The 27,937-nt window shown below is 45.3% G+C and overlaps 1 protein-coding gene and 1 long non-coding RNA gene across 3 annotated transcripts in view; one reads left to right on the top strand and one right to left on the bottom strand.

Moving 5' to 3' along the window:
• Window positions 1-27,937, bottom strand: part of SPNS2 (sphingolipid transporter 2) — a 192,992-nt gene that overhangs the window by 44,448 nt on the left and 120,607 nt on the right. For both annotated transcript variants that reach the window (XM_044993608.1, XR_006574340.1), the window contains exons 4-7: window positions 7,866-8,017; window positions 5,557-5,623; window positions 2,234-2,376; window positions 655-807 (exon numbers count right to left, since the gene is read on the bottom strand). In XM_044993608.1, the coding sequence (XP_044849543.1) occupies window positions 655-807; window positions 2,234-2,376; window positions 5,557-5,623; window positions 7,866-8,017 (515 nt within the window). The remainder of the gene's footprint in view (window positions 1-654; window positions 808-2,233; window positions 2,377-5,556; window positions 5,624-7,865; window positions 8,018-27,937) is intronic.
• On the top strand, window positions 179-8,149 carry LOC123352978. The gene is made up of 3 exons (XR_006574342.1): window positions 179-307; window positions 4,414-4,525; window positions 7,818-8,149. It is a non-coding gene; the product is annotated as an uncharacterized LOC123352978 (long non-coding RNA).

Raw genomic sequence — 27,937 nt, 5'->3', positions numbered from 1 at the left:
GGAACTCTGTCTCAACTCGGAACTGAGTCCTGAACTTTGGCCGCCACGCCAGCCCAATCCCTGCTATCGCTGAAGAAATGTGAGCCATGGTAAGATCCTCCTCTCTCACCATGGCAACCACCTCCTGCTGGATCCTACAGTGAGGTCATAAGCTCCTATTTACGACATCACAGTGTGCAGCATTCCATGGAAAGATCTCCAAGAACTAGATCCACTCAAATCAAACGAACGGCTTAGCCCCGCTGCAGACGTGGTACATCCATGTTATAGATGGTGAAGTTCAGGCACAGAGAAGCCCCATCTCCAGGTAACATCGTGCTGGGAATTAGTGGCCATGACAGAGTAGAATTGAGATCTCTTGGCTCTCAGTCCTGTGCCTAAGCTACAAAGCCGTCTTTCTTCCCTGATCTCACTTGCCCAGTATTCTGGCTTCACTACAAGTTCACATAGTAGCGAGGAAAGGATCAGCTGCAGCAGCGAAGAACAAATTCTGGATTTAAACCCCAGTGCTTCCTATCGTTGTTGCAAAGGGCCACAGAAAGTTATAGGGATCCTAGTAAATGGATTTCATTCTCTTAAGCCCAAGCTCTGTAAGTCTGACTGTCATCTGTGGTAGGACAGCCCCTCTTCACAATAGCACAGGATGAGCCTTACCTGTCCTTGGTGCCGCAGGGCTCCGAACTGCAGGTCTCGACAGTCTTCTGCACAACTTGTGCCCTGTGAAGGTAGAGAGGGATCCACATACCCAGCGCCCCTGTGGCAAAGGAGACGGCGGAGGTGGCCAGCGACGAGAACACATAGCTGCGGCTGTGAAGATGCGAGAGAGAAAAATCCATGGGGAAATTTGAGCTCCAGATCAGCTTTATCCCTGCACTAGGGAAACCCCAAAGAAATAAGAGCCATGGGAGGCAGCAAAACAGAAAACAGCATCAGCTCCGCCCCAACCCCATAAACCAGAGTGTCCCTAGAGCTAAGATCAAATCACTAGCTGCTCAAATAGGCTCTGATGATATAACAACAGTACTTTCTGTTGGAGCTGCCTCTGCATTTTGCAGCGGTCGCCACTGTGGTTTTAGTCCGTTACATAGGTTTGTAACTCAGTTTAAAGCATCACTCACAGTGTACACGGCCTAGGTCTCCCTCACTTGCACCTTGTTCAGTCATTTACATCAGTGCAAAGCAGGGGTAAAATTCTACCAGGCTTCGGTGCGGCACTGTTTTGCACTCACTTTCCACAGGGGCAGTGATGGTGCAAGGCAATGGAAAATCAGGCCCAGAGTACATTTCTAACACACTGTGTTGTGACACTAACAATACGCCTCACCTCCTGGACAGCACTTCACATCTGCAAAGTGCCATGTGACCATTAAGTAATATAGTCAGCACTCAATCATCAGGATTCTGCCTACTTGCCTGCTCCAAATGCTATTCTCCTCATCTGAGTGACCCTGTGTCATTGGGAGAGTAGCATCATTACCGTTTGGATTACCAGGCATTCAAATGATACGAGGGTAAGCCCCATGGAGACACCTGCGAATGAACCACAACCACGGGTCCTAACACCCTCGTTCTTGCTGACAACACTAGGAAAATGCACTAGTCAGTACTGTCAGAAGGAACAAGTTCCACTTTGGAACTCCCAGGGCAATCTGCGGGTAAATGGAGACGTGCTCGCATGTAGTCCCAGAAACAGCCTGACAGCGAGTGCAGCAGAATGACTGACACTGTGCAAGTGTGGGTGCATAGCCATGTGGAACTGTGTAAGCACGTGTATACCCGCAAGCATGTGCGGGCCTGCAAGCAAGTGCATGCATTTGTATATTTGCTCCTCAAAATTCACTTTAACATTTAATTCCCCCTCCCCCAGGAAGGGGTCTCCTTTCCTGGTGCCCCTCAAGACAGAAAAAAAGGGCTGAAAGTCAGTAACACCATTTGCTCTTTCATATGTTTCCACTTCCACACTTTAGCTTCCCTGAAGCGAGAACCAGATATGGACCTTAGAAAACCCTCCAATCTCAACCTTGGAAAGGGTAGATCCAAATTTGGATTCCAACTGGGGATCATCCCTTGTGAAAACACAACTGTGGTTTCCTTTCTCAGGCCCAAGGATCATGCTTTCTGTTGCTCCTCGAGTGTTGCCACTTGCAAATCATACAGCAGTAGAATGGCAAATGCTATCTGACTCCCAGGCTGAGAGTTAAAGGCCAAGCGCATTTTAGCAGAGCTCTCTTACTTTCTGAGCAGTGCCTTCATGTCTCTTAGCCATGAGGTCCGAGCCTTCAGCTGTCCCCCCAGCTGTTCCACATTGCCTCTTTTAGCAACAGGTACAAATATCAAGATGAGTGTCCCTGTTATCATGCCTAGGAGTGGAGATACCTGAAAGAGAGGACCTGGAAATCAGCACAGAAAGTTGCCAGTGGTTACCACGGCTAGTCAAAAAGAAACAGATTGCATTAGTTTCATTTCAGTGACCAGATTCTTTACATCTAGTCCGAATCTGTATGCTCCCACTGCCACATCTGCTCCTCTCCTTCCTTTCTCTGTCACTGTCGAGACTCTTACTTACTCTTGTAGCTCAGCTTTGCGGATGCTTGTGATTAAGATGGTCACATTCTGTGTTACTGATGTACCCAGCTATTCTTCTGTGACATTTAACCCTTAGGAAGCCAGTTTACTCCCAGGTGGGCTAGGGACCAGGCTAATTTCTAGAAGTATTTGAAGGGTGTCGGGGGTGGTATGCCAGGAAGATGAAAGGTTTTCTGGATGTTGGGAGTGAGTCACTTTCTGACCTTTCCCCTACTGCACATGCAAGTGCGTGCACATGCCCCTTGCCCACCTCATGCTTTCCATCTTCAGCCAGTTCCTGAATGCTCCCTGCATAGGGCATTCCAGCTGGAGAGGACACTGAAAGACCAGCTCCTCCAGCAGCACAGCATCCTCTGGCACTCTACTGGGGCACTGGAATTACTACTGAACCAGAGGGAAGACTGCTACCTACGAAGCACCGCTACAGACACTCTGGTTCTTCTTCGGCGGTCTCTCATCCAAGTATGACTAGCATGACCCTGCTTAGGTTAGGAGATCTGGTGAGATCACAAGAGGTGACACAGTAAAGCAACACACCTAGGAAATAAGCAATTACACTCATTACGCTACTAGATTTAGGGCTTGTCTATATGAGGACGCTCAAGAAAATTAATCTGAATTAATTTAAGATGTGAATTTAAAGTGGATTAATTAAACCACATGAAACTCCTCTCCTATACAGAATTCAAGTGATGTTAATTCAATTTAGTTTAATTAACTTGTGAGTTACTGACATTTAACTAATGCATTTTAAATTCATACCTTTAGTAAATTCGGATTAACTTCCGTAAGTGTCCCCGTGTAGACAAGACCAAAAGGCAGACCAACGTCTCCTGACAGTTTCCATATGTTTTGTACCGTCAAGTTATCATTGGCAATTTGTTGTGATGTTTGCATAGAACATGATGGAGAGATTGACGGACAGGAAGCCTGGGATCTACAAGCACAGGAGCCCAGAAAGACTCTTGCCAGAAACAAAGGTGGAGATTTCACTTGAAGAGAAGGGAGCTAATGGTAACTTCCTGCATCAAATGATACCGTTAGCCCTTTAGAGCAAGGTTGCTCAGCCTGTGGGTCACAACCCAAAATTAGGTCTCCAGAATGTGACAAGGAGTCACATGGGAGGCCCAGGGGAGAGCTGCAGACAGAGCCCATCTCACAATCACCCCACAGTGGCGGCTCCTGCAGCTCTGGTCTCTCTGGGCCTTGTGACCGGGTCCACAGGGTTGTAGTGCCACTCAGGTTTGGTCCAGCCACTCCTCTCTCATGATGATAGGGGGCTGGCTGGGCCAAATTTGAGTGAGTGATGCTTTGATACCATGCAGCGGGTCACAACACCACTCACAGAAATCTGAGCAGCAGTGTGACCCCAGAGGTTGCAACACCTGGAGCGAGGAGCTGTGCCCAGCCAGCCCAGCAGGACAGGAGCAGCCACTATAGTATGCATAAGTGTACTTTTTTAGCATTTATTATGTTAATGTGTATACTATATCTCACGGGTACGAAATATTTCCTAAGCCAGATGTATCTGGCACTAAAGCTATATCGTGGGTCACGCTATCAAGGTTTACAGCTGGGTTCTGAGCCCCAAAAGGTTGAGAACTACGGCCTTAGGTGGCCTTTCATCTCAGTGCACTAGGCCAGCATGATGCCTATGTAACACATCAGACTCATTTAAGCACAATGGGTTGAATGAGGGCTTCGGCCTAGCGCTGCTCCTCTGCTCAGAAGTGAGCTTCACCCTTAAAGCATTCCTGCCATTAGGTAAGGTGGCCAATTTTCTGGTCTGAAACGTCATGGCATTAAACTTAATTCTTTTCATTCTAGGTTCCTGGTTGGAATCTGCTCCCCACTCAGCCAGCTGCTGATGGACTATTCCTGGTGACTTTGCTGGCTTCACTTCTCATTTCCAGCCACCAAAAAATGCCATTTGTTTGAGGTAGGGAATCCATGTATTTCAGCACCTGCTGTTATAAACTACATTGGCACGAACTTCATGCAATTAATTGCCTTCAGGAACTGCCAGCCCTGAGAGAACATCTCACTCAACCCCGTGCTGGCCAGACTGTCAAAGGCCAGAAAGCAGGTTTGCTGGGCCACTTCCTGCCAGCAATTTCAAGACATCACTGTGTGTGTATGTGTTTGTGGTTTATTATCTTTTCAACACATTTAGCAAGGTCCCTAGAGGTTAAAATAGAAGGAAACTGAGTGTCTCTGGGCAGAAAAACAAGCGGAAACTGGAACAAAGTGTTTTTTCCTCAAAGCAGGAATTTCTTGATAGCAGGAGATTGAAAGGCAACCAAGTTGGTTTAAGGTTCCTCCTATTCCCCAGCCTATCAAGAAACCACTGTTAACTGATAATGAAGTGATTGGAAATCTGCTACTCCCAGGCAAGGAAACAAGCACAAAGAACCAACAATAAACACCTTTCCCTTTTTGTCCAGGAGCTGCATACGTTTCGTCTGCTACGTGCTTAATATCTGTACACGTATCTTTCCAGTGGTCCAGTTTTTTTATCCTGCCCTGCCTAGAAGTCCTCTTCTGCCCTTAACCTCAATCTGTTAAATACTGTTCAGTCAGAAGATGGTGCAGCCCCTGGATTATGTAAGGCAGAGTAAAACATGGTGAGGTAGCACCATCTTCTTTTGAGATGGGATAAAGACTGTGACAATGACAAGTGCCAGCTTATTGGAGTACATTGGAAATTTTCAATTTTGCTGGGGAAAAAAGAGATGGAAATTTCACCCACCTGCAAAACTGCGAAAATTCTGTCAATTTGTTGGCAAAATGTTGATGAAAAATGACAACAAAATTTCATATTTCAAAATTTTTGACCAGCAGAAGAGCTGGGAATTTTCAGAAAGTTTTCATGAAAGTTACACCCTGTTTTCTGGCCAGCTCTAATGTTTCTGTGTGAGAGTTCACCAGGGATATTTTAACAGACTTATTGAATATGAGACAGGTGCTTACCCGCAACGCCCAATGCCAGTCTCCTGCTACTTGCTTCACACTAGATCCAGTGATGTACCCCAAACCACTGCAAAAGGTACAAAGAAGGGAGCCAGTTTTAATGAAGTGCTATAGGTGTAGCTGTTCTCAAAGATCGTGAAATGCAGACAGAACAGTCATGCTCAGCTGGCCTATCTGCAAGTTCCCTTTTCCTGCAGAAACAAGAGTAAGCATCACTAAAAGTGGAGAATGTGTAACTTCTAACAGCAGGATGGGTCCAAATAGCTTCTAGTTTGGTGAAAATTTAGCTACTGATCTGAACGTCACTGCAGGCCCTTTGCCCTATAAGGGGTTGAAACAAAGCCCCAGGATCCAAAGACTGTCCCATTCAGATTCCTACATCACACCAATCGCTGCAGTAAGCTGAGCACCTGTGTTTTTGGGCCCAGACCTAGAATTAATAAGAAGTGCCATCAAGTTTATACTGCACCAAACCATTTAAATGCCATCTCTTAATTTAACAGCAGTTGTTCCCGAATATGCATCAAGAGACTGTTTTAAATAAGTTTATACCAAAAATCTTAGAAGAACAAGCACATAGGGTTGACAAGCAAATATCATAAACGTGTCAGGAGGTTAGAGAAGCCAGCAGACTTTCAGCCAGGTATCACAGAATTATGATCAGGTAATAAAAGGCAGCTCTAGCTGAGTGGTCGGGCTGGTGACCTGCAATGATGCTTCCCTAGAACTGAAACGAACAGGCACGAAATCAATCTTCCAAAAATGCCAGCATTCAGCGCAGAGGCTGCTTTGGGTAAAAGCTGCCAGAGCTGTTCCAGGGTGCCTGGCTGTTGCCAAACAGCCTTCTTAGTCATGCAGGCACACGAGTTACCATCAATACCATTCTGGTGCTGAGCCATTCACAGATATGGCTCCAAAACCAAACCACGGATCCAAACTCCATTAGACTTTGGAAAAAATCAGGTCCAGAGCCAGAGTGAGCAACGGGGGCCCATTTCTAGCCATTTGCCATTATCAAGCATGTTTGTCTTTGGAAGGAATTGATTTGTTGCCAACCACTGCTCAGCTCAATTCTCTACATAAAAGTGTGCAGGAAAAAGTTATTTCCATTAGTTAAGGACCAGCCATTTCTTCTTCCTGAAGAGCAAAAGAATGTTTCAATCTTTGTTTTAAAGTTACTGCCATAAATTCTAGCTGGCGTATCACCATCCTAATCCAGATGTTTTTCACTGCAATGGTGGAGTTAACTGCTCTCCAGGTTTTCCCTTTCTGGAAATGAACTCACTGTGCCACTTCTTCAGAGGAAGTCATCTGCTTCTGGGAATCTGGATCCACATTGTCTGAGCCCACCCTGTCTACAATCTCACAATGCAGGGTCAACCGTTGTAAGAAATACAGGATCTCTCTAGTCCTAACAATCAGATACTGCATTGGGCTGATAAGGGAACTCAACTGAAAGAAAGTGCTAGGGGAAATAATCACTCAAAGATTGAGTCTGGCTGTTACATTCATCAGGAGACTATGGGCTGTATGGTCCTTGACTCCTCTCTGTAAGTTGAAGTGTGAATGCTCATTACAGCAGCTCTCCTCAGCCTTGTCTACATTAGACTTTTAAAAGTAATTTCCCACAGTTGTCGCTGCAGTGGTGGGAGTACTAATACAGACTGGCTACTGTGGTTTTAACCACTGGGTCCTCTAGACCGTCTCTGCCAAATTTTGCAGATTCAAGTCGGTTAGAGTTTGAGTGTAAGCTAAAGAATGCTTTGGAAAGGCCAAAATTTCAAGAGCTACATTATGGATCTGACCTGCACTCTCCAACATTCACACGCCTTAGGTACATGTGCCAGCAATTACACTTTCACAGGTTTGAAAATTTAGCCCTTAGCACCTTAACCTAATGACTCTTCTAGAGTATATGGTAACTTGGAACAACTTGACTCAAAAAGGCCCGTATCTCAAATGAATAAAAACAACAACTAAGAAAACTGGTATAACATTTTCATCAGTTATACGAGTAATATTGCAGTTATTCCAAAAATGTATATGCTAAATAGTTTTCAGTTTTCATCCAGTTCTGTTAATTAGTAATGCCTCACATTTATTCCATGCAAGCGTCTTAAACAAACTTGCACATGAATCAATGGCAAAACAGGTACCAGAACCCATTTCTTCTAAGCAGCCCCTATATGCTAGCCATCAACCTGCAAACTTTTCCCTGACAAAAGGATTCAAATCTATGAAAATGTGTCTTTTCTTGTCAGCCGCTTCGGATGTTTGGTAATTGAAGAGAACTGCAGTGGACTGGTTACCTGCCAAGAGGGATTGCAAAGTAGAAGACAGACAGCATGAGGGTTCTGGTGTTTTTGGTGAAAAGGTCTCCTATGATGGTGGGAGCGATGGTGGAATAACTGGCTTCACCGATGCCAACCAAACCTCGTGAGAGGACGAGGAGCCAGAAATACTGAGGGAAGTAATAAGAAAAAAATTAATCAGTCATCAAAATGGTTGATAATGAAACAGTCCAGCATGGAAACGCAAGCCCACGTGGCCAGACGATAACACTTACCCCCATCACCCCCCTGTCACTCTTACCACTGCTCCTTATGTTTGTATTCTCAGGGAAAATGTCAGTGCCATATTTCTGTAGTGGTTTACACATATTTTAAAAAAATAACTGTAATAATAAACCCTTGCCCTAATTTGCATTCCAGAAGATGTTCCAAGCCTTCTGGCTACGAAGGGTACATTGGCAGCTAATATGGTTAAAGAATGGGAAGCTGGAGAGTCTCATTTCACTCTCAGGGGGAGGCTCAACCATAGGAGGGTTATGGATATAGACAGAGCAACCCTAGAGGAAGGTTTGCGGCGAGCAGAGCTGATGATGACTCTTGTATTTGGAGGTCTTAAATTATGAGTATAAATCCTCATTATCCAAGTTGCCACAGAGCACTGGGCTGAAAAGTCAATCCTGGTGCAACTTTTAACACTCTTCAAAAAAGTATGGAAGAGCTTCTCCTGTCGGCATAGATAATCCACCTCCCCAGGAAGCGGTAGCTATGTGGACAGGAGAAGCTCCCCCATTGACATAGCACTGTCTACACGGGGCTACATCGGCATAACTCCATCGCTCAAGGGCGTGGATTTTTCACACCCCCGAGTGACTTAGTTATACTGATATAGGTCTGTAGTGTAGACCCGGCTTAACTGTGCCCAGGGAGCATTGGTCTGCTTATAAAGCAGTCAGTGTGCTGCTTATCAATAACTGGGGATTCAGGGACATCCTAGGCAATTGTACATGTTGCATAAATGTAAAGCCGGTGACAGAAATCACTTGGAAACAAGTGCACTCTCTGCAAGCAGTGGAAGTGAACAAAGACTCAGTACAGACCAGAATATGTTAGAACAATGTGAGATGCAACAAACTGAAATCTAATACAAGCCAACATGGAAGAGGAAAAGGAATTTTCCACAGACGTCAGGGAACTAACAGAAGACATTTCCTGATGGGGGCTCCCCTCAGATCTGACGTTATACAGAACACTATAAGCACCTGATTTTCAAGCCAGATTCTCTGTATGCTTGCAGCTTTCTGGTTGCAACTGTTTGCAAGCATAGTTCATGCCATTTTGATGTCTAACTACCTGATGCACTAGTACAACCCATATTTAGACATCAAAGCAACATAAGCTGCACTCAGAAAAAACTGCAGGTGCAGAAATGCAACAGCAATTCATTGCAGATGCAGACTAAGGACAAAGAAAAGGGCTGGGGGAAGCCAAACTTTAAAAATCTAACCCTTACAGACCCCCATATACGGTCACTATTGTTATCCAGTAGGTCACTTGGGAGAGTTGGAGCTGTATGGATTGAACTCGTCCCTCAAATGCAAAAGCACTTTGCAAAGGTGAGTATGTTATTGATCCCCTTTTACAAAGGGGAAACTGAGTCAGAGAGAGGGCAAGTGACTTGCCCTAGGTCACACAAGTCTAAAGCAGTGCTGGGATTGGAACTCGGGTCTCTTGATTTCCAGGTTCCCCACTCTAACAATACAGAGTCCTTGCTGAGTTGAGCAGTAAAACGTGGGTGCTGAAGCACCTGCTTTACCACATATACATCTGCTGGTAGACAATTTCAGTGCTTCCTCTAAATACACTAGCAGTGCTTTGCACAGCCAATCATCAACCTCTTCTTTGGATGCCAGTTCTACCTTGGTATGCATTTTCTGAACGTAATTATAACTTGCTGGGTGTTTGCAGTTACAGGTATAATTAAATGTCTCCTCTAGCCCCATCATACTGAACAGATGCGCGTGGGTGCCTGCAACATCATGACTCAAGCCAGTTAAATTATGTTCATTGCCCAATGCTAAACCATTCAGGAATGCTGTGGAGATACACTGCCTGTGACTGGCACACTGGTAGCCAATGCGGTTGGGATAAGTGGCATCATGCTGAATGCATTAGTGAGCCAGGATTAGAGCTGGGTAAAAGTGGAGGCTGGTTTTGGTTTGCACACGTTCATCCGTTGGTTTCTGGTGTTGCAAAATCAAAACCAACCGTGGTTCAGATACGGATCCCAACGTGTGATGGAGATGGGGATAAAGAGGCTCAGTTCCAGACCAATAACCAGTAAATATGAAATGTCAACCATGACAGGAAAGTGGCAAACTTGCTGACCTTTCTAAAACTTTATCTGTATGAAAATACCACCAGAGAGATACAGCAACAAGTACAATTCTCAATAACCACACTGTGCGGGGTTTACGCTGACCATTGCTACTGCAACAGTCACCTCTCAAACCTTGCCTACGCATCTTGTGCAAAGCTTTCCCCCCGTTGCTAACACCAGTTCAGCTCCACCAGTATTGAGAACATTTGGGAGTCTTAGTGCACAGAAAACACCTGCGGCCCCTGGTAGCCTATCCACCATCAGGGCTCATTCTCTCACACACAGCGCCAAATCCCCTTTCCAGAATTTCTGCCACTCTCTCGGTCATGCTTTGGGAGTCTGAAGGTACGTCTACACTACAGCAGCATGGCTATGGCACTGCAGCTGTGCCACTGTAGCGTAGATGCTTCCTACATTGATGGAAGGGAATTCTTCCATCAACTTAACTGCATCTACAGTAGGGGTTAAGTCAACGTAAGTACGTTGCACAAGGTGCAAAATTTTTCACAATCTGAAGCAATGTAACTAGGTTGACCTAAATTTTAGGTGTAGACCAGGCCTGAGCCATGAGTTTCTGACTATAGATGGTGATCAACATAAGACTCGCATCAGAGAAAAACAGCATGTACAGATGTAAGCAGTGCTGCATTTCACAGAAGGAATCTTCAAGGCAATGGACAAAAGCACCTAACCAGATGTAGCAGGTAAGCAGAAGATATAAAAACATAATATCAGATTAGGGCATTATTTAGTCATATCCTAAATACTCAACCCCCGGATTAAACATGATTTATATTACTGAGAGACCTCTCCAAGTTATTTCGATAGCTCCTATCATCTAAGTACCTAAGTGATAAAATTACTCAATAAGTCATTTCGCTATATGAACCAAAGCCTAATCTTCCAAGTTTAAAATACAGTGGACCGTTGTGTTATAACATTTTTCTTGTCAATGTGAAAAGAAAAAGCTCACTAGGTACCTAGGGTAAAGTATAGTCCTCTCGCAAGGAAGCAGTCATTTTCTTCCGTCCATACAGACAAAAAAAAACCAAACCAAAACAATCATCCCCAAACGCTTATGCGGAGGCCACAGTCATATAGTGAACTAATAGGAAGTCCACAGATGTAATATATATATAAAGAGACATACCATACACATACATTCATAGTTTCAAAGGCCAGAAAGGACAATTGTGATAATCTATTCTGATCTCAGACCTGCATGTCTCTTCTCCATGGGTGGGTAGGATAGTTTCCATTAGGCTGAGTCCCTTTCTTTCTACTGCTTTTCCTTTTTGTCACACCCCGAGGCCTGGGCAGAACACTGAGACACATGCCCTGGCCACCCTGTCTGCTCTGGACCAAGCTGCCTCTGATCACAGCATGAGTAGCAGAGTGTGGGAATTGTTAATCGAATTTTACTCTTTCCCAGTTAAGGATTGGCATGTATTAAAAGAAGTTTATTCCTTCAAACATTACTGTGTAGTTCTTCTGTAATTTGTTCCCCTGTGCAAACGCTTCTAACTCTGCTGGGAGATTCTAAAAGCCTGAGTCAGCTTTCAGCACACCTCAGCATATTTTATCTGCATACAAATTAAGACCAGAAACCTCAAGGTTTGGGTGCTTTTTTCCCCGGGGTCAGCGATGACAACTGGATGGAATTTTTGGACACTTAAGAACCAGCAAGGCAAACACTTGGTTTTCAATAAAGGTTAATGATCACACTCAGGAGTATGGGATGTAGCCCCCAGAAGTGAATGCAGCGTGCAGATCCACATCCCTCCATCTGCTGCACTCTCAAGCCCTAGACATACCAGCACAACGCCAGCCATGGCGCTAGCAGCACCAAAGTGGGGGTACAGACAGCAGGAGAAGGAGCAGCGAGGTAGGGGTCAAGTGCCCACAAGCTGACATGGTGGAGAAAGGATGAAGGCTGGTAGAGCGATGGTGTCTCTGACACTCTTGTTGGACACTCCCCTGAAAGCCACGTCACCAGGGGGCGTACCACCCGGAGTGGATGGCAGCAAAGCAGGAACGGTGGACCTGGCTCTTCTCTTCCAGTCTCTTTAAGGGGAAATGTGGCCTTTCTCCAAATTCCCAGGGCTTTACTGCTTTGTCGACACATCCCATTGCTGGAAACACAGGGTTGTACATAGTCGTAACTAAAATAAAGAAGTTTTGGAAGAAGTATAAATCTTTATGCTTCAGGGCATAAGCCAACCTCTAATAGGTGCTGGCAAGGTATTTTCTCTGAGGGTAGGCTATCCCGTAACAGCCCACTGCTGGGTTTCTTGCACCTTCAACTGGACCGATGGAGACACTGCTGGAGAGGGGACACTGGGCTAAGAGGTCCCTGGACTGATCCATTCTGCCAATCCCTATGATCCTGTTAAAAACTAGAGATCAAATTGAATCCTTACTCAGTTCTTAAACAGGCACAACACACAATGCAAACAACAGTAAGGGCTTCATTATTGGACTCTAAAATATTTAAAAGGCACCAAGGCATTGCAATTTTCTACAGCACACACTCAACAGGTTTACATTAACATCTTCATACTGTTTTTATTCCTGATCTCACACATCACATCAGAATTCAGTAGGCCAGGACATCCTTTGACTAAGCAGTACATGTGACTGCCTTTAATCGTGTTTGAACGAAGCCACTAATTACACATTTAGCCCAGTGGCACAGACCATTGAGTGAGTAATGTTTGTTTTAATAGGTCTAATAACGACCTTACCTCTTTCTCTCTCTCTTTAAATAAGTTAACAAAAGGAATTAGGCCACGGTTCTCTACAAGATTAGTTGCCACTGATAAACCTATAATCTGCCAAAGTATGCATAAAACTGAAGAACCAGCCTTGTCTAGAGAGCCATGTGATCCCTAAGCCTGGGTCATTAAGCATCTGCATGTGAAGTAGCTGTAAAGGATCCCATAATACAAAGGAAAAATTGGCTTGTCCAGATTAGGGAAATCTGCACCCATCTAACTACATTCAGTTCTTAAAGTGGACTGAAAAAAGTGTGTGGGGGGGTTGTCTATTACTCCTAAAGAAATGCAAGTGACATCACAACTGCCTCTCCCCCAATCACCACATCAATTCTGCAACTCAGTTCCTCCTGCAGCTTCTAGGCCTTTCACCATACCCATTCTAGACTGGCGGAGGGGAGAACTCTGCCTGCTTCTGCAGCAGCTCTGATCGATTGCTCTACCGCAGGCGGCGGGGCAGTGGGGAAAGCTGCCAGGGCTGAAGTGTGTGCCCCTCAGCAACCTGGCCGGAGCTTGCGAAATTTTATTTGCTGAGTCCGTAAGCTAGCACACTTTAAGCACTGACTACACTGGAGTGGCTGCACCAGTGCAAATCCCTAGTATAGATGCACTGCACGTGTGCAATCCATGTTTTGCACTGGTGCAACGTTGTCCACAACACAGGATTGCAACAGTATAGTTACATCAATTGCACCATGTGAAAATTTTCTTCTGTCTATACAAACCCACAGAGTTGACCTCCTGAAGATCCCATATTTAATTTCCTTAAAGGAGACTCAGCTCCATTAAATTAGGGTGTGGACTGCGGAGGTTGCTAAACATGGCGTTGTTATTATATACACACAAGGCATAATTCAGCATGAGGAGTCAAACAGGACCAGGATTTTCTGACCAGATTAATAACACTTTCTGCTGTGCTCTATTAACTGCTTTCCCAAACATATCCGCCCTGTGTTGGGTTCTAATGATTAAAGCTGACACACCACACCTTTCACCGCAGGTATGCAAAGCTGTTCCAAAATCATGATGCAAACCAGAAGAGCAATGTGCTTCTGCAGTATCAGTACTGTGACTAACAGGCTTGGCAGCTCTAAACACACAGTTCAAATTTTAGCTCAAAAAGAGACACTCCCTAAGAGAAGCGAGCAATTAAATGGCATGACAAATGCAGGTGACATATTTCTTTAACTCCCCTGCAAAGATGGAATCGTGTTTAAGAACCTGTGGGTTTCTAAATTGCACAGGAACATCCTCCCTCTAAGAAAGATGAGTAGATACTGGAGACAGCTGTAAGTTATTTTCGGAGACATGGTGGGATGACAGTCGTTGCTTTTGGTGGAAGAGATGGCCCTAAATGATAAATTCCGAATCTGAACCCCACAAAAACTTTTACAGGTGTTGGAAATCCATAACTGAATAATGAATACAACAAAAATCCTGAATCCAAACATCCCAGAACATTCTGGATCCATATCTAGATTTGGAATGCCAATGATACATGCCTCAACTTTATTATACACCTGCCCACAAGAGTGCTCTATCCTACAATTTCATGCATTGCCAAATTAATTTAAAAAAAATTGGGGGGGGAGAGATGAAGAAGGGAAGATATTTAGTGATGATGAAAGTTGCTCTGTTAACAATCTCTGAGAATGGGGGTCTTCTGTAGAACATGTACAGTCCAGGCTCATAGGGATTGAATTTTTATATCATCTGCTGGACATTTCGGGGTCCAGGAACTGGGAGATCTTTGTCCAGCTCCTCAAGAAGACGTGTCCATGCCATACAAACTACCTCAACAAGCAGCACCTAGCCCCCTTGTTGGGAGTGCCAGCACAGATGCCAAAGTCTGAATAGGCCACTAAGAGGTGCCAGAAACCGAAGGAGCCTCTAAGGAGGGTGCTGTCCAGGAAAGACAGGCTCCCCTCTAGGGCTGAGGGCATGCTAGGAACTTGTTCGGTGGCAACAGGTAACTTGTATGAGAAAAGGGACTTTAGCCAATACAGAAGTATAATGCCTGAGGATGCATCTTCATGTTTATTTTCTGTGTAACTTGTACATGTTTGCTTTTCCTTACTCTTTCATCTCTGAATCTAGGATTTTTCTATTAAATAAACTTTTTGTTTATTTTATTTTATTTTTTACCACTAGTCGGCCTCTATTGTGCAAACTGTATGGAGTGTATCCCCCAAAGCGAACTGATAACTAGGGCAGGTTTCATTCCTTCGAGTGTGACGAACCATAAGGGAAAAGTCCGAGTATCTGGTAGTTAAGAACTCAGGGAGATGGATTTGTGGGGTTAGGGGGCAGGGCCTCGGGAGCAGAAGGGCTGTCGGAGTTCACCCGGCAAAGAGTCATAGGTGGTGGAAGCCAGGGTGAGACCTTTATTTTTGCAGGCTGGCAACTGGCGTCAGAACTCAATCTTAAGCCACCCAAAGTTACAGGGTGGGGGAGTGGGGGGGGGTCCGAGGCTACAAGTTATCAGCACTGATGCAAAGCTATGAATTACCAGCATTCACTTCTTTGTCTTAGACTTGCAAGGGCACACAGAGGCTTGGGTGATGGGTATTTGCTTGGCAGATGCACTTATAAACAACCCTCTCCCCCTACAAATCAGCTCTCATGATCGGCCATGAGTCACATTCGCAGAGCAGCCTAGGGGAAGCTTTCACTGCAGCTGCCGGTTCTGTTTCCATCTGGTATATTTAGGCTTGGCAAAATTCAATTTTTTTAAAATAATTTCAACAGATAATATCAACGTTTATTTTTACATTTTTTATGGATTTAAATTTTCACAGTTGTGGAAAATTTTGGTGGGGGGGTCAAACAATAATCAATTAATGACAGCTGATACTGAGATTCAAAAATGTGAAGCCCATTAAAACACAAATTGTCAACATCACATATCAAAATATACAAAGTAAATATCTTTACGTGAAACTAAGAAGTTGTTCTCAAGCAGCATTTTTCCTTCCAAGCTTAGGTATCTTACAGATCAGTAGTTTTCAGCACTCCTCGTCTTCCGAGCAGGCCAAAAATTGAAGCAAGGCTGGAGTATGGGCATCTAAAGAGGTCTGTGCTTCAGTGTGATCCTCGGCACCCTAACTAATGAGGCATACAGCTCTGCATTCCCCTCTTCAGTCTCACTCCTGCTCATTCCAGGAGTGTTTCTGAAGAGCCATGTGCCTCGGATTGGCCAGTGGCACAGACAGACCTCTCTGAAACACTGCTTTCTAGCAGGTGAAGCCCATTCAAATCTCCCCAAGGCTCAGCTTTTACGTACAGTAATTTATTCCTGCTCTAGGATTATTTCAGTCACACTTTATATTTAAGAGCCTATTTCTAAAGGGTTAACAAATGACTACTAAATGTTATAAGCACGTTACAGACATGAGCAGTAGCTGTTCTAGATTACTGAGCTGTCAGCCTCTAACAATTGTTTAATCATTTATTCAAGTATCTATTGATTTATTAAGCCTTTACAAACTACCCTTAATACAAACGGTGGCTGATTTTTCTAATCTCAATGATCTAAAATCAACACCTCAGTTTTAACCGATTTCGATTGCTTTAAGTATCTCAGCAGCTCTCAGTATCACGCACCTGGCTTTAGAAAGTCTGGCTGCCATTAGTATTCCACCAGGAGAGGAAGGATTGCAGCAAGGAGAAAAGGAAGAAATTGTATTTAAATATTACAGAGAGGGAGGGAGATAAAGTTAAGTCCACTAGTCTCTGCTCTAATTGTTCCTAGTACCTGTTAATAGCTTTAGCTCTCCCTGGTGAGTTGTTCAGTCACACTTGATTGAATACGGAGGGTTTTATTTGGAAATGTGCTTGAGATTCGGTCAGATTAAAATCCCCTCGAACTTGGTCAGATTTACACCATTAGTTAGTACAGAAAGATATCCTGGGAAAGGAGCTTGGTGGGAAGTTCCCTGCTCATTCCTTGCACCCTTAGACCAAGATGTTTTACAAATGGGTTTCTACAGGTATTGCTCAGTCTCTATTTAGGCACCTAATTAAGCATTCGGGTCTCCAAAAAAAATAAAAAGTACTGTGCATCCCATAGTGCTTATGAGTCTATTCAAAGTCAACAGGAGCTGCTGGGTGCTCATCATTTACAAAAACCAGGCACCTATTTCAGTATCTGAATACAGATTTAGGGCTGAGAATTTCAAAGCTGCTTAAGGGATGTCCAATTTCCATTCAGATTTGCAAGACTCAGCCTTGGAAGCCTGACTTCAAGCACCCATTGTTGAAGGTCTTGGTTTTAATGCAGAAGACCTCCACCTGCCCCCATTTCTAACCTATCTGGAGCCTTGGAGACTCTGCCTTCACATTTCAGATATTTTCAGGTAACAAAAGCCAGACTTATCAGATAGGCCCATGAAAAATTATGACTATCCTACCAACTTGATTGACAATTAAAGAGGCCTAACCTTTTTTCATGCTTTATGGCAATGTAACAATACATGAGTAACCTTATTTCACAATAAAGACAAACACTGAGATGACATATCATTATTGTATCATCATTTTGTTTCATAGGACACCTGCAGTAAGCTCCTTTCCCAACCTAGGCCTGGCATCCTGCAGTTAAGAATCCACCTGCTCTTATCCCCACCTCAGACAACTGGCTTCCATTTCACTTTATCTTTCACCTAGGACCACAACTAGGTCCTTTACCTAGGACCACAACTACTGACGTTTAATGCCTTCTCCTGAAGCTTTACAGGACATGCTAAAAGTTAACAGATAAGACGACTGGACAGATGGGCTCAAACGATGAGAGACATTGTACACTCCACCAAGTCACACACTCCACATCCAAATCACATTTAATTCTCCAGAAAGCTTAGGAAGAGGCTCACATGACGCTGCAAGGCCATCGTAGTCTAGCAAACTGCTTTCCTTTCCAAACTCATTTGGCCAAGTCAGGTTTCCACAGTGTTGAAACGCAGCATGCAATGCCATCAATAACAAAAGGCTGCATGCTGGGAAGTCGTGCATCTGTCTCATCACCATCATTAAAAGGGCCACATGAGGTTTATGGGTATTTTATATTTACTCACTCTCCCCTGTATCATGCATTTAGAAGCTTACAAGCATTTCTTTCTTGCCAATTCAGTCCTGTTTAATTAAAGGAACATTTCCCCCTCCCTCCATCCATCCCCTTAATTTTTTGAACGGGGCTGAAATGAATAATGATAAAAATTATTTATAAAGCACTCCCTAGCACTTAGTAAACATTCAAGGCGATAGGACTGACAGACACTCCAGCACCCTACACAATATGACATCTTGGGTTGTGCACCATCAAGCACAGCTCTGAGAATCCACAATGACTGCAGCAGGACACACAAAACACTGATGTTATGGGTCTCACAAAAATAGAGACCGCTTTAAAAATGTATCCTGGTTGGCAATTCATTCAACACAAACCCACCCACCCACACGGAACTTCCCCATTGAATAGCTCAATCAAGTCTAGAGATCTTTCCCCACCAGACAGCTTAAGAGCTGAGATGGGATGATTTTTGCTCCTTTAAACATCATAGAATCATAGAATATCAGGGTTGGAAGGGACCTCAGGAGGTCATCTAGTCCAACCCCCTGCTCAAAGCAGGACCAATCCCCAGACAGATTTTTGCCCCACATCCCTAAATGGTCCCTTGAAGGATTGAACTCACAACTCTGAGTTAAGCAGGCCAATGCTCAAACCACTGAGCTATCCCTCCCCCCATCTCGGTCACCCTTTCTGTAATTGGAACTGACTGGCTAACTTTCCCACTGTTCAACTAAAAGAAACACATACAGGGACATGCACAGGGATTGATTTATTTATAGAATGGGACAAAGATACTTAAGACTGCAAAGGTCTTCAGGGCAGGGTCTGTCTTTCTGTTGTGTACGTACATCACCTAGCACAACAGGATCCCACAATTTCAGTTGGAGCCTCTAGCTACTACCAAGGTACAAATAATAAATGAAGAATAATCAAATATAACCATGTCCATTTAGAGAGAGAGGTTCTGATCCAACAACTCCCATGAAAGACAGTAGAAAAAGTCTTACTGATTTCCATGGTAGCTGGATCAGGCCAACAATGCACAGATTTCATGGGGATGTCCTTTACGTGTGCCAAACATTTTTCAATAGCCTAAACATCCAACATCTTCCTAAATAGAGAGGGGAGATGCACGCGCATGCACACACGTGCACAGAGCCACCTCCTCGGGTCCCTACTCAGTTTTTACTCAGCCCTCATGCAGGTCTGTTGAAGTTAACGAGAGTTTGCCAGAAAAAGGACTCTCAGATCCAGCGCAGGGCATGCGCAAGTCTCCTCTAGCACAGTGTTCTTTCCGTCAGGCTCACCCAGAAGGATGCCTGAGCTCCAATTAGCAATCCTGATGTCTCAGTGCTGGCTGCTGTCTTCATTACCATGAGCTGGCAGCGGCAATGGAAGCCTTTGCAGCAGCGTGCATGAGTTATGCTTACAGTGATACTGAACGATAGAGACATCTCCTCTGATTTCAGCATCCACGACGTTAGTTTCCACATCCCAGGATATTAGACAAGCTAATGAACCCAAGAACAGAGAGCAGAGGGCAGCAGATGCACTGTTATGAACGGAACAGTATTTTACATGCAGTAAAATCCATTCAGAGTTATTTCAAAGGTTTCAGTAGGACATGGTGCTGTTCTGCCTCTACCAACCAGGGAGCTGATATTCTGAGCAGGCAGTCAGGCTCCCATAGAGTGTTCCAGGCCCCTGGAGGGGAGAGGAGAGCCAGTGCTGTTCAGGAGAGACAGCAGAGATGGGAACTGTTACTTGATAACAGTTGATAGGGATATTCTTTTTGATAATTTTGTCTACTTTATTTTTTGTAGCAGAAATGAGCTCACCTTCCAATGAACTCCTCTGTCACATGAGGTGGACATTCAGGGCTTTGGAGCTACAGCTGCACTCGAGACACCTTCACCACCAGCTGTCATGTCTCTGAATGCATCGCACGCACCCGAATGCACGGACAAGGGGGTAGGGCGAGGTGAGAACACAACTCCTCCCTTGCTAAAAGCAAAGGGAGGCTGCCCTCCCTCTCCCCAACTTGGGCAAACAGTGCTCCCTCACAGCTCCCCCTCCTCCTCGATCGGTGCTGAGAGAGTTCCCCTCCCCTTTCCATCTATTGTAGCCACTGAGGAAGGGGCTTAGGGCCGGTAAGGGGTAGAAAAGGAACACAGGATGGGTGAGAGACACCTGTACGGCTCAGAGGTCGGCAGTGCCCTGCTGCATCGGTCAACTCGAACCACTTCATCCCTGTGGTAACTCCTGCTTCTTTCCCCTACCTAGCAAAACTGGAGAGGTGCAGTGGGGTAAGTGCCCAAAGATTGGGAAATATCATCCTAAGGGAAAACGGGACACTGCGCAGGTCTGGCTTGAGCCCTCTCCCCCCATGGGGCTCAGATCACTGCTCGCCCAAGCCCTCCCTGACCCTTGCGCGAGGCTGTCACTGTTTGCTCCAGCCCTGCCTGGTCCTCTCCCGTCATTGCTCACTTGCTCCTTGCCTCCCCCCGCCCTCCCTCCCGCTCGCACCCCACTTTTCTGACAAAAGTGGACATTTGTCCTGCTTGCTCTTGCCAACCGATTAAGTCAACAAAAGCAAACAGGACAAATGCCTCCTTTGGGGAAAAAAGTCGGGACGGCTGGGACAGGACTTAAAGAAGGGACTGTCCTGGTCAAAGCGGGACGTATGGTCATGCTAATAACTCACTTGTTTGTGCAAACCTCCCAAGTACAGCTTAGCTTGTGGTATTCTGGCCAGAGCCAGTCCTAGAGGAGCTGGCCCCAGCCAAACCTCCCTGCCTGGAAGCGACAGAAGTAAATGTGAGAGCCTCTTCCCCCACCTTTTGGAAAAGGAAGAGGACAGTGGGAGAGAGGAGTGAGTGGTAGCCACCTAGAGGAACTGAGGAAAATGGCACTCTCTGGCTCCTTCAGCAATTCTCACACTTCCTGTAAAAAGATGCAAGACAGGCTCTGATTTTGGCACATCTGGGTCTAGTCCTAGCTGGAACCAAGTAGTCAAGAGGCAGCCATGAAAGTGAAGAGAGAACTCCAGCTCAACAGGACAGGGTTTCATTTGAGAGAGTTTGGGGTATTAATTGTAGATGAACCAACATATCCATGACAGCTTCCAGAAAGTTCCCCTCTGGAGAAAAGAAACCATCTCTTCCCAGCAGAAAGCATTTAGACAGGACTCTTTCTATGGGGTGGGTAAGGTGAGTAGTATATTTCACCTTTCCCCTGAGCAGTTAAGCACTAAACAGACATTTCTTATCATAGGCTCATCCCTGCAAGGCTCTCCTACCAGCCTGTGGCTACCAAAATACTGCTGAGCCAACGTACAGCCCTTGTCCATCAGCACCTGAATTACTTTTAGCACAGATCCATTTAACAGCTGTGCAAACTGACAAGGATCTAATGATAGTCAGGGGACCAGGTACAGCATAGCCACAGCTCCCAGACTCCAGATACAAAGCTGCATTAGGAATCTATTTTGCCTGCCCTCTGAAACAGACTTCAGCTTGTGTACAATGGTACACAACCATTCCATCAATTCAATGAGACTTCAGTGAAAACATCCAGTCTCCCTTAGACATAGAAAAAATGGCTTAGTACTTTTAGTTTTGCTTGTTTCTGCTTTTAAATCTGAGGATTTATTTTACTCAATAGTACCTAACACACATTAGGTATAGGTTTTATGAGGCAACACATGCCAGAATGCTGTAGAGGGCTTGAGATTTTATTTTACTTCCAAGGAACCTCAGTTTTATTTTTTTTACACTGAGTAATTTTCTGTGTCTCTTTTCTCTCTCCTTGGACTAAGAGGACCTGAAGTAAGCCAGGCATGTTTCAAAGCCATGATTTTATGAAGCACTGAACGCTGAGACGGACTTTTGCTTTGGCTGACATTTTGTTCCACAGGGGTTTGTTCCTTCCCTTTTTTCAGGGCCAAATTCAGAGTGAACGCACACAACGAAGGTACCCATCAGTAAGTCAGTGTAATTTACCTGCAGAGGGAGAAGAAGCTGGGTTGATTCTGTCAGATATTTTTATAGCATCTGCCCTACTATACCACAAGAGCATTTAAGCACTGAACCAACCAATATAAGGGTGTTAGAGACTGGAAGATTCAAGACCTCCTTGTTTTATCTCACAGTCCTCTGTTGGTTGCTCTTCCTGCTCCAACCTCTTCTTCCCTTAGCATTTAATTCACACCGACTTAATGACGTGCAACTCACAGCAGCTCCAAACTGACATCACCTCTGAAAATAGCCCATTATTTTCTGCCAAGTCAAAAACGGTTTGGGCCTCAGATCGGAAGAGCAGTCCACAGCCTCAGGGCCAGGCACAGATTATAAAAAGAATTTGTGGCCTCTGTGCTACCTGAACCTCCAGAAGCAGATGTGATCCAGCAAATCCTTCTTGGTTGCTAAGCTAAGTAACAAAAGGCAGGCAAACCACCCTCAAATCCACAGAACTGAAGTTTGCTCCTCCAGGTGTTCTAGCTTGTTCCCTGTTCAACCAGCATTGTCACCGCCTAATCTGGGTTGAGCCTTGTTTATACATAATCCCCTTTCATCCTGAAGGAGCCCCAAATGCTTAACTACACACACACACACCCCCCACACTGGGATCATTTTGCCCATCTCTGAAGTACAGGGTCTGTCGCAACTTAGGCGCATTTAACATGCGCGATTTCAGCTTTACGCTGAACGGCCCGGAGTCCGGGGGGCGTGGCCTCAAGATTTAAAGGTCCTTTAAATCTTGAGGCCACTCCTGTGGCCCGGAGTCCCAGGGCCTTTAAATCACCCAGGGGGCTCCCAGCTGCAGAGGTGGCTGGTAGCCCCTGGGGCGAACTAAAGTGCTCGAGGCTCCAGCCACCGTGGAGCTCCAGGCCCTTTAAATGCCAGCCCCAGCCCGGCAGCCAAAGCTGCGGGCAGGATTTAAAGGGCTCCTCCGGGCTTCCCGCCGCGGCGGGAAGCCCAGTGGAGCCCTTTAAATGCCGGCCCCGGCCCGGCAGCTGGAGCTGCGGGCAGGATTTAAAGGGCTCCCCCCGGCTTCCCGCCGCGGTGGGAAGCCCAGTGGAGCCCTTTAAATCCCGCCCGCAGCTCTGGCTGCCGGGCCGGGACCAGCATTTAAAGGGCTCCTCTGGGCTCCCCACGGCAGTGGGAGCCCAGAGGAGCCCTTTAAATGCTGCCCCGGCCCTGCTGCCAGAGCTGCGGGCGGGATTTAAAGGGTTTGGGGATATAATTTTCAGTATACGTGGTTTTCGCTTTACGCGATAACTGCAGAACGGAACCGTCGCGTATGATAAGACTTGCCTGTACAGCCACCATTAAGGAGAGGTGAGCTTTACTCAAGCCATATGTATGGGAAACATCACAGCACTGTGAAATACTGAGAGCACTTTGCAAGCTTTCCATGCCTATGCACCTCCTCACCTTAAGAAATTGTAGCTGTCTGCCCACCAGAGAGCTGTGAAGGGAGATGTGGGAGGCCAGCTGAGAGGGGGAAAAATACAACTCTTCAAAACTTCCACAGAGACAGAACTCTGGACAAATGAGGCAACCATGAGAGCTCTTAGTCTGACTAACAGAGACAGTCGGGGTCCCAGCAGCCGCATCCAAACACTCAGAAGATCCAGCACAGTCTGATTACTCCTGATAACCAAGTGGCTTCAACTCAAGTTATTCAGAAAGAGAACAATGGAGCAATCACAGGCAGCCCCGGGAGGATCCGCCCCAGATATATAGGGCAATCAGACATCTAATTAAACAAAACACTATCCAAAAAGAAGACTGACTTTTGCCATAGTCATTAATCAGTGATCACAGTGCCGGGCAAGGAGGTTGGAGAAATATATTTTCATTCCACATGAAGAGGTAAATAACGACCAGAGCCACATTTTGGTAGAGGAGCTCTGTGGGGCCTCTTGTGTTCAGTAAGCACCTGGATTAAATGTTTGTCTTTGAGCCCCAGGACAGCTCGCTCAGGTTTTTACATCTGCATGTTGTCATTTTATTACTGAGCCTGAACCAATACCAATACCTCAAACACTCACCAGAAATGCCAAAAATGGTTTGCAGGTGAAACTGCTATGACTTGCACGTGCACAGGGACAGGACTACTTAAAGGGCATGCACAAAGGACTTGAATTTTTAGTGGGTGTTTCCACCTGCAAAGTGCAAGCACAGGTACAGACGTGATTAATTCTGGGCAGGGAGTCGAACCAAAACCGAACCGGCTTAGATCAGTACCAATCCTGAACTATACTTCTGTCCTACTTGCTGAACCTCAACTGGAACTGAACTGGGGGGAAAAAAAGGTTCAGCATTTTTAAGCACAATATTTTAGAACACGACTGTGATCTTATTTTCAACAAGACAAGAAAATAACAAATAGGTACGTGATGACTACCAGAGAGGCCTGCCCCGGAATACTGAGATGAGAATGAGAAGAAAAAGCCAGCCACAAGAGTAGGGAGGGTAGAGAGAGGAAGCTTAGGAGCTGCCTGCACGCCACCTGAGGCAGCAGGATGCCCCAGAGATAGATGGACCATCTCTGAGACACCCTCCTGAGGACAGAAGCGGTGGAATGCTTCCTGGTCCCAGAAGTTAATAACTCATCCAGCCCAGCTTCCCAACCTTTCTCCCCCTTAGATTCCCTGCTCCCACCCACCCTCAGCCCAGGGGACAGCTCCTCCCTCCAGTTCCTCCACTTGGATCCAGGGCCCATGCACCAAATTCAGATTTATCCTCACAGAGCAAACATTAGAAAATGTTATTTTAGTTTTCTCAAACCAACTGTTCATAGAAAAATATAATGGTGTTTATTTGACAACACAAAAGCATTAGGAAAACTCATGTAAAGTTAAAGTTCATAAATAAATGGCCAAAAAGCAAAATAGTTTCAATTGTAGGTTTTAACTCTCCTTGAGTTTATTTCCACTGAGCTTAAAATTTGATCTGAACCTGTTGAAACCGGTAACCGAGTGATTTAAAAAAAAAAATCAGAACTAAACCTGAACACACTGAACCTGAATCAAACCAAAATAACCACCACTTTGACTCCTGGATTCTGGGCATGCACAAGTGGAGGCAGACCGGAGGCTGGCCTGAACATTTATCCATATATAAGAAGCTTGCTAACTGCTTCCTTTACATCCAATTTTCAGTCAGCAATGAATATTTATGAGGCAGACACCATAAAAGCCCTTTAACAATCCAGTGGCCTCATTTTTCATGGGAGCTGTAAGGTGCTCAGCACCTCTGAAAGGCAGGCCGCTTGTATATACAGTTCACATGGTAAAGACCATGTAACCATAGGGATGGGTGCTTAGTAGTGTTGTCCATGACATTGTGGTAGAATGCACCATGCAGTCGACACTTTCCGAACAGAGAAAGGCAGTTTGCTATTTTCACTGAATTGCTATTGTTTCTTGCCTACTTCAGTGTTTCTGTTGTCATCACACAAAGGAGTTTTCTATGCTGTATTTCTATGGGCTCAGGCTGTGCCAACTTGCTGCTTCTCGACGGGTGTTTTCACATCAACATGAACGTGGGCAATCTCCTCTGCTCAGTAGATTCGCTGCTGCTTGTATTTAAACCAGTGAAGGGATCTTCATATCTTAAACCACCACCCTATCCCACTATCACTTTTCTCGCTTCTGTAAGAGCCACCAGTGTTTTCTCCTTAAGCTAATGGTAGAAGCCAATGATCATAAGCTGGGAAGTTACTGTATAAACAAGAAGTGCACACACTCTTCTCGGACCTCTTGTCATTGCTATTTCAAAGAGTCACCTTGTGCAAGCTGGTGTGACTCACCTGTTAGATTTCAGACCTCCTGCCAGGGGAGTGAAGTGGCAGCAGAACTGTTTTCAGTATGATTCAGGATCTCTGTCCTGTTGCTGCAGCCCTCAGATATACGGTTAAAAAATGTCCTCCCACTGGCTGTAGAGTCTACGCTGGAGGTGAATGTCCTGGCTTTTGTTTGGGCCCAGATCTAGTGGTGACTGCAATCCAGAAGGAATGAGTCTGCACACGGAACACATGCAGCTCAGGGTATTTCCTGCTCCTGTTACTTGATGTTTAGTGTTGTATCTTGTAAGAGCACTCACTCTTTGTTAGATTAACAATAATCCCACATTCACATTGAGCTACTGGTCACTCTTTGAGGAGCATCTGTAGTAATCCATCTTTTAAGCTAGTTTGACAAATGCAGTGGAATGACCCAAACCCCATGAACTGAAAATCCACTCCCAAGTATATACAACTCCAGTCCAGTGCTTAATTGATCTGACTCCAGTCCTCTGACTATGGGTTATGAAGCCCACTCAAGAGACTTGATTAGAAACTTTAGTAAACAGCTGTAAGTAGAAGAGTGCAGAGTGCAAACTGTTTGCAGGCAGGGAAGCCTTTCACCTGTTTGCTCTTCATGAAGGGTTTAATGGCTTAACGCTGTTGCCGTGTCTTTTCTGGCTTACAACAGAGGGGCGACGACAATAACTACCTTTTTGCTATAACCACAGTTGCTTTCACAGCATGTTTTGAAAGAAAACTAAAAGAAACCTGACGTCATTCCAGATGGGAGGCGTTTTCTCTCCCCCAAGAGAGAAAACTGCATAACCGATGTTAAATCAGAGCAGTTTGCTGGCGTATAAGAGTATATCTAAGCTGCAATGAAAAACCTGTGGCACCAAGTCTCAGAGCCTGGGTCAATTGACTCAGGTCAATGGGGCTTGGGCTGCTGGGCTCAAAATCGCAGCATAGATGTTCCTGCTCAAACTGGAGCCCAAGTTCTGACACTGGGTTGCAGGGGGTCTTGGGAGCCCAGCCTGAGCGGGACACCTACACTGCTATTTTTAACCCGGCAGACCAAGCCACCTGGGCTATGAGATGTGGCACCATGGGGAAGGGGTTTTCTTTGCAGTGTAGACGTTACCCTAAAGGCTTCTACGCTTGGCCCTATGATTTATGGGGGCTTAGAAATGCCGTCCTATCCAAGCGGATGTCAAGGTGAGCAAATCACAGGTGTGACTTCCACCACTTCCACGGATGTGGCACCCTCTGTATTAGAAACGGCACAGCACGCCTGTCATCCTCGGCACAGCACTGCAACCTCTGGAATGCAGCTGAACAGAGAGGATGAATGGTTGGTCCCTAAGGAAATCTGTCTGCGGCTCCCCTAGCTGTGATTTCTCTCTCCAGGAATGCTGCCACCTGCAACGATTAAGCTTCCTCTGTGGTCTAATTTAAATGAGACGGTTCTTTTCTCAAGCACTCCCAAGCCCTTGTTGTTTTGCAGTATCCTTGACAGGCAAGAAAACAGACTGACATGGCCTCATTTACCGTAGGCTGAAACAGGGAGCATTGTGAAATGTACCCAAAGCTATCTCTGACTTTCCAAAATTAGGTGAGCCGGAGGATCCTGGCATCCATTCCCCAGAGAGATAATTTAATAGAGAAAGGAGCTGACGCTGTACTAATCTAAGTCCTATCATTCACCTTCACTGCCTTTCAGGGAAACTGAGCCTGGGTAGCTATTCAAAATCTGTGTCCAAACTCCATCTGCCCAGCGTTTTGCCAGTCTATAGAGTCTGTTCAAGCAGAGTTAATGTTAACTTGCCATTGTTTGTGCAAAGAGGGGGCATAAGAACCAATATTGGAGCATGGATAGTTTTTTTATTTCTGTAAACTCTCCCTTCAGATAAAGCCCACACACCAATTTGAACGTGTATCTATATGTGCTTCCCCTAGGACGTTTATGTGATTCACATGACCAGGGAAGAACACACTTCACTTTCAAAGAGACACGTGACCACAAACATTATATACTTTATTACACTATATCCTATGTGGCATCTACGGGGCATCTCAT

Source organism: Mauremys mutica, chromosome 19 (assembly GCF_020497125.1).
Source record: "Mauremys mutica isolate MM-2020 ecotype Southern chromosome 19, ASM2049712v1, whole genome shotgun sequence".
Classification (NCBI taxonomy): Eukaryota; Metazoa; Chordata; order Testudines; family Geoemydidae; genus Mauremys; species Mauremys mutica.
The sequence above is the reverse complement of the archived record's forward strand: the minus strand, read 5'-3'. Positions and strand labels throughout refer to the sequence as shown.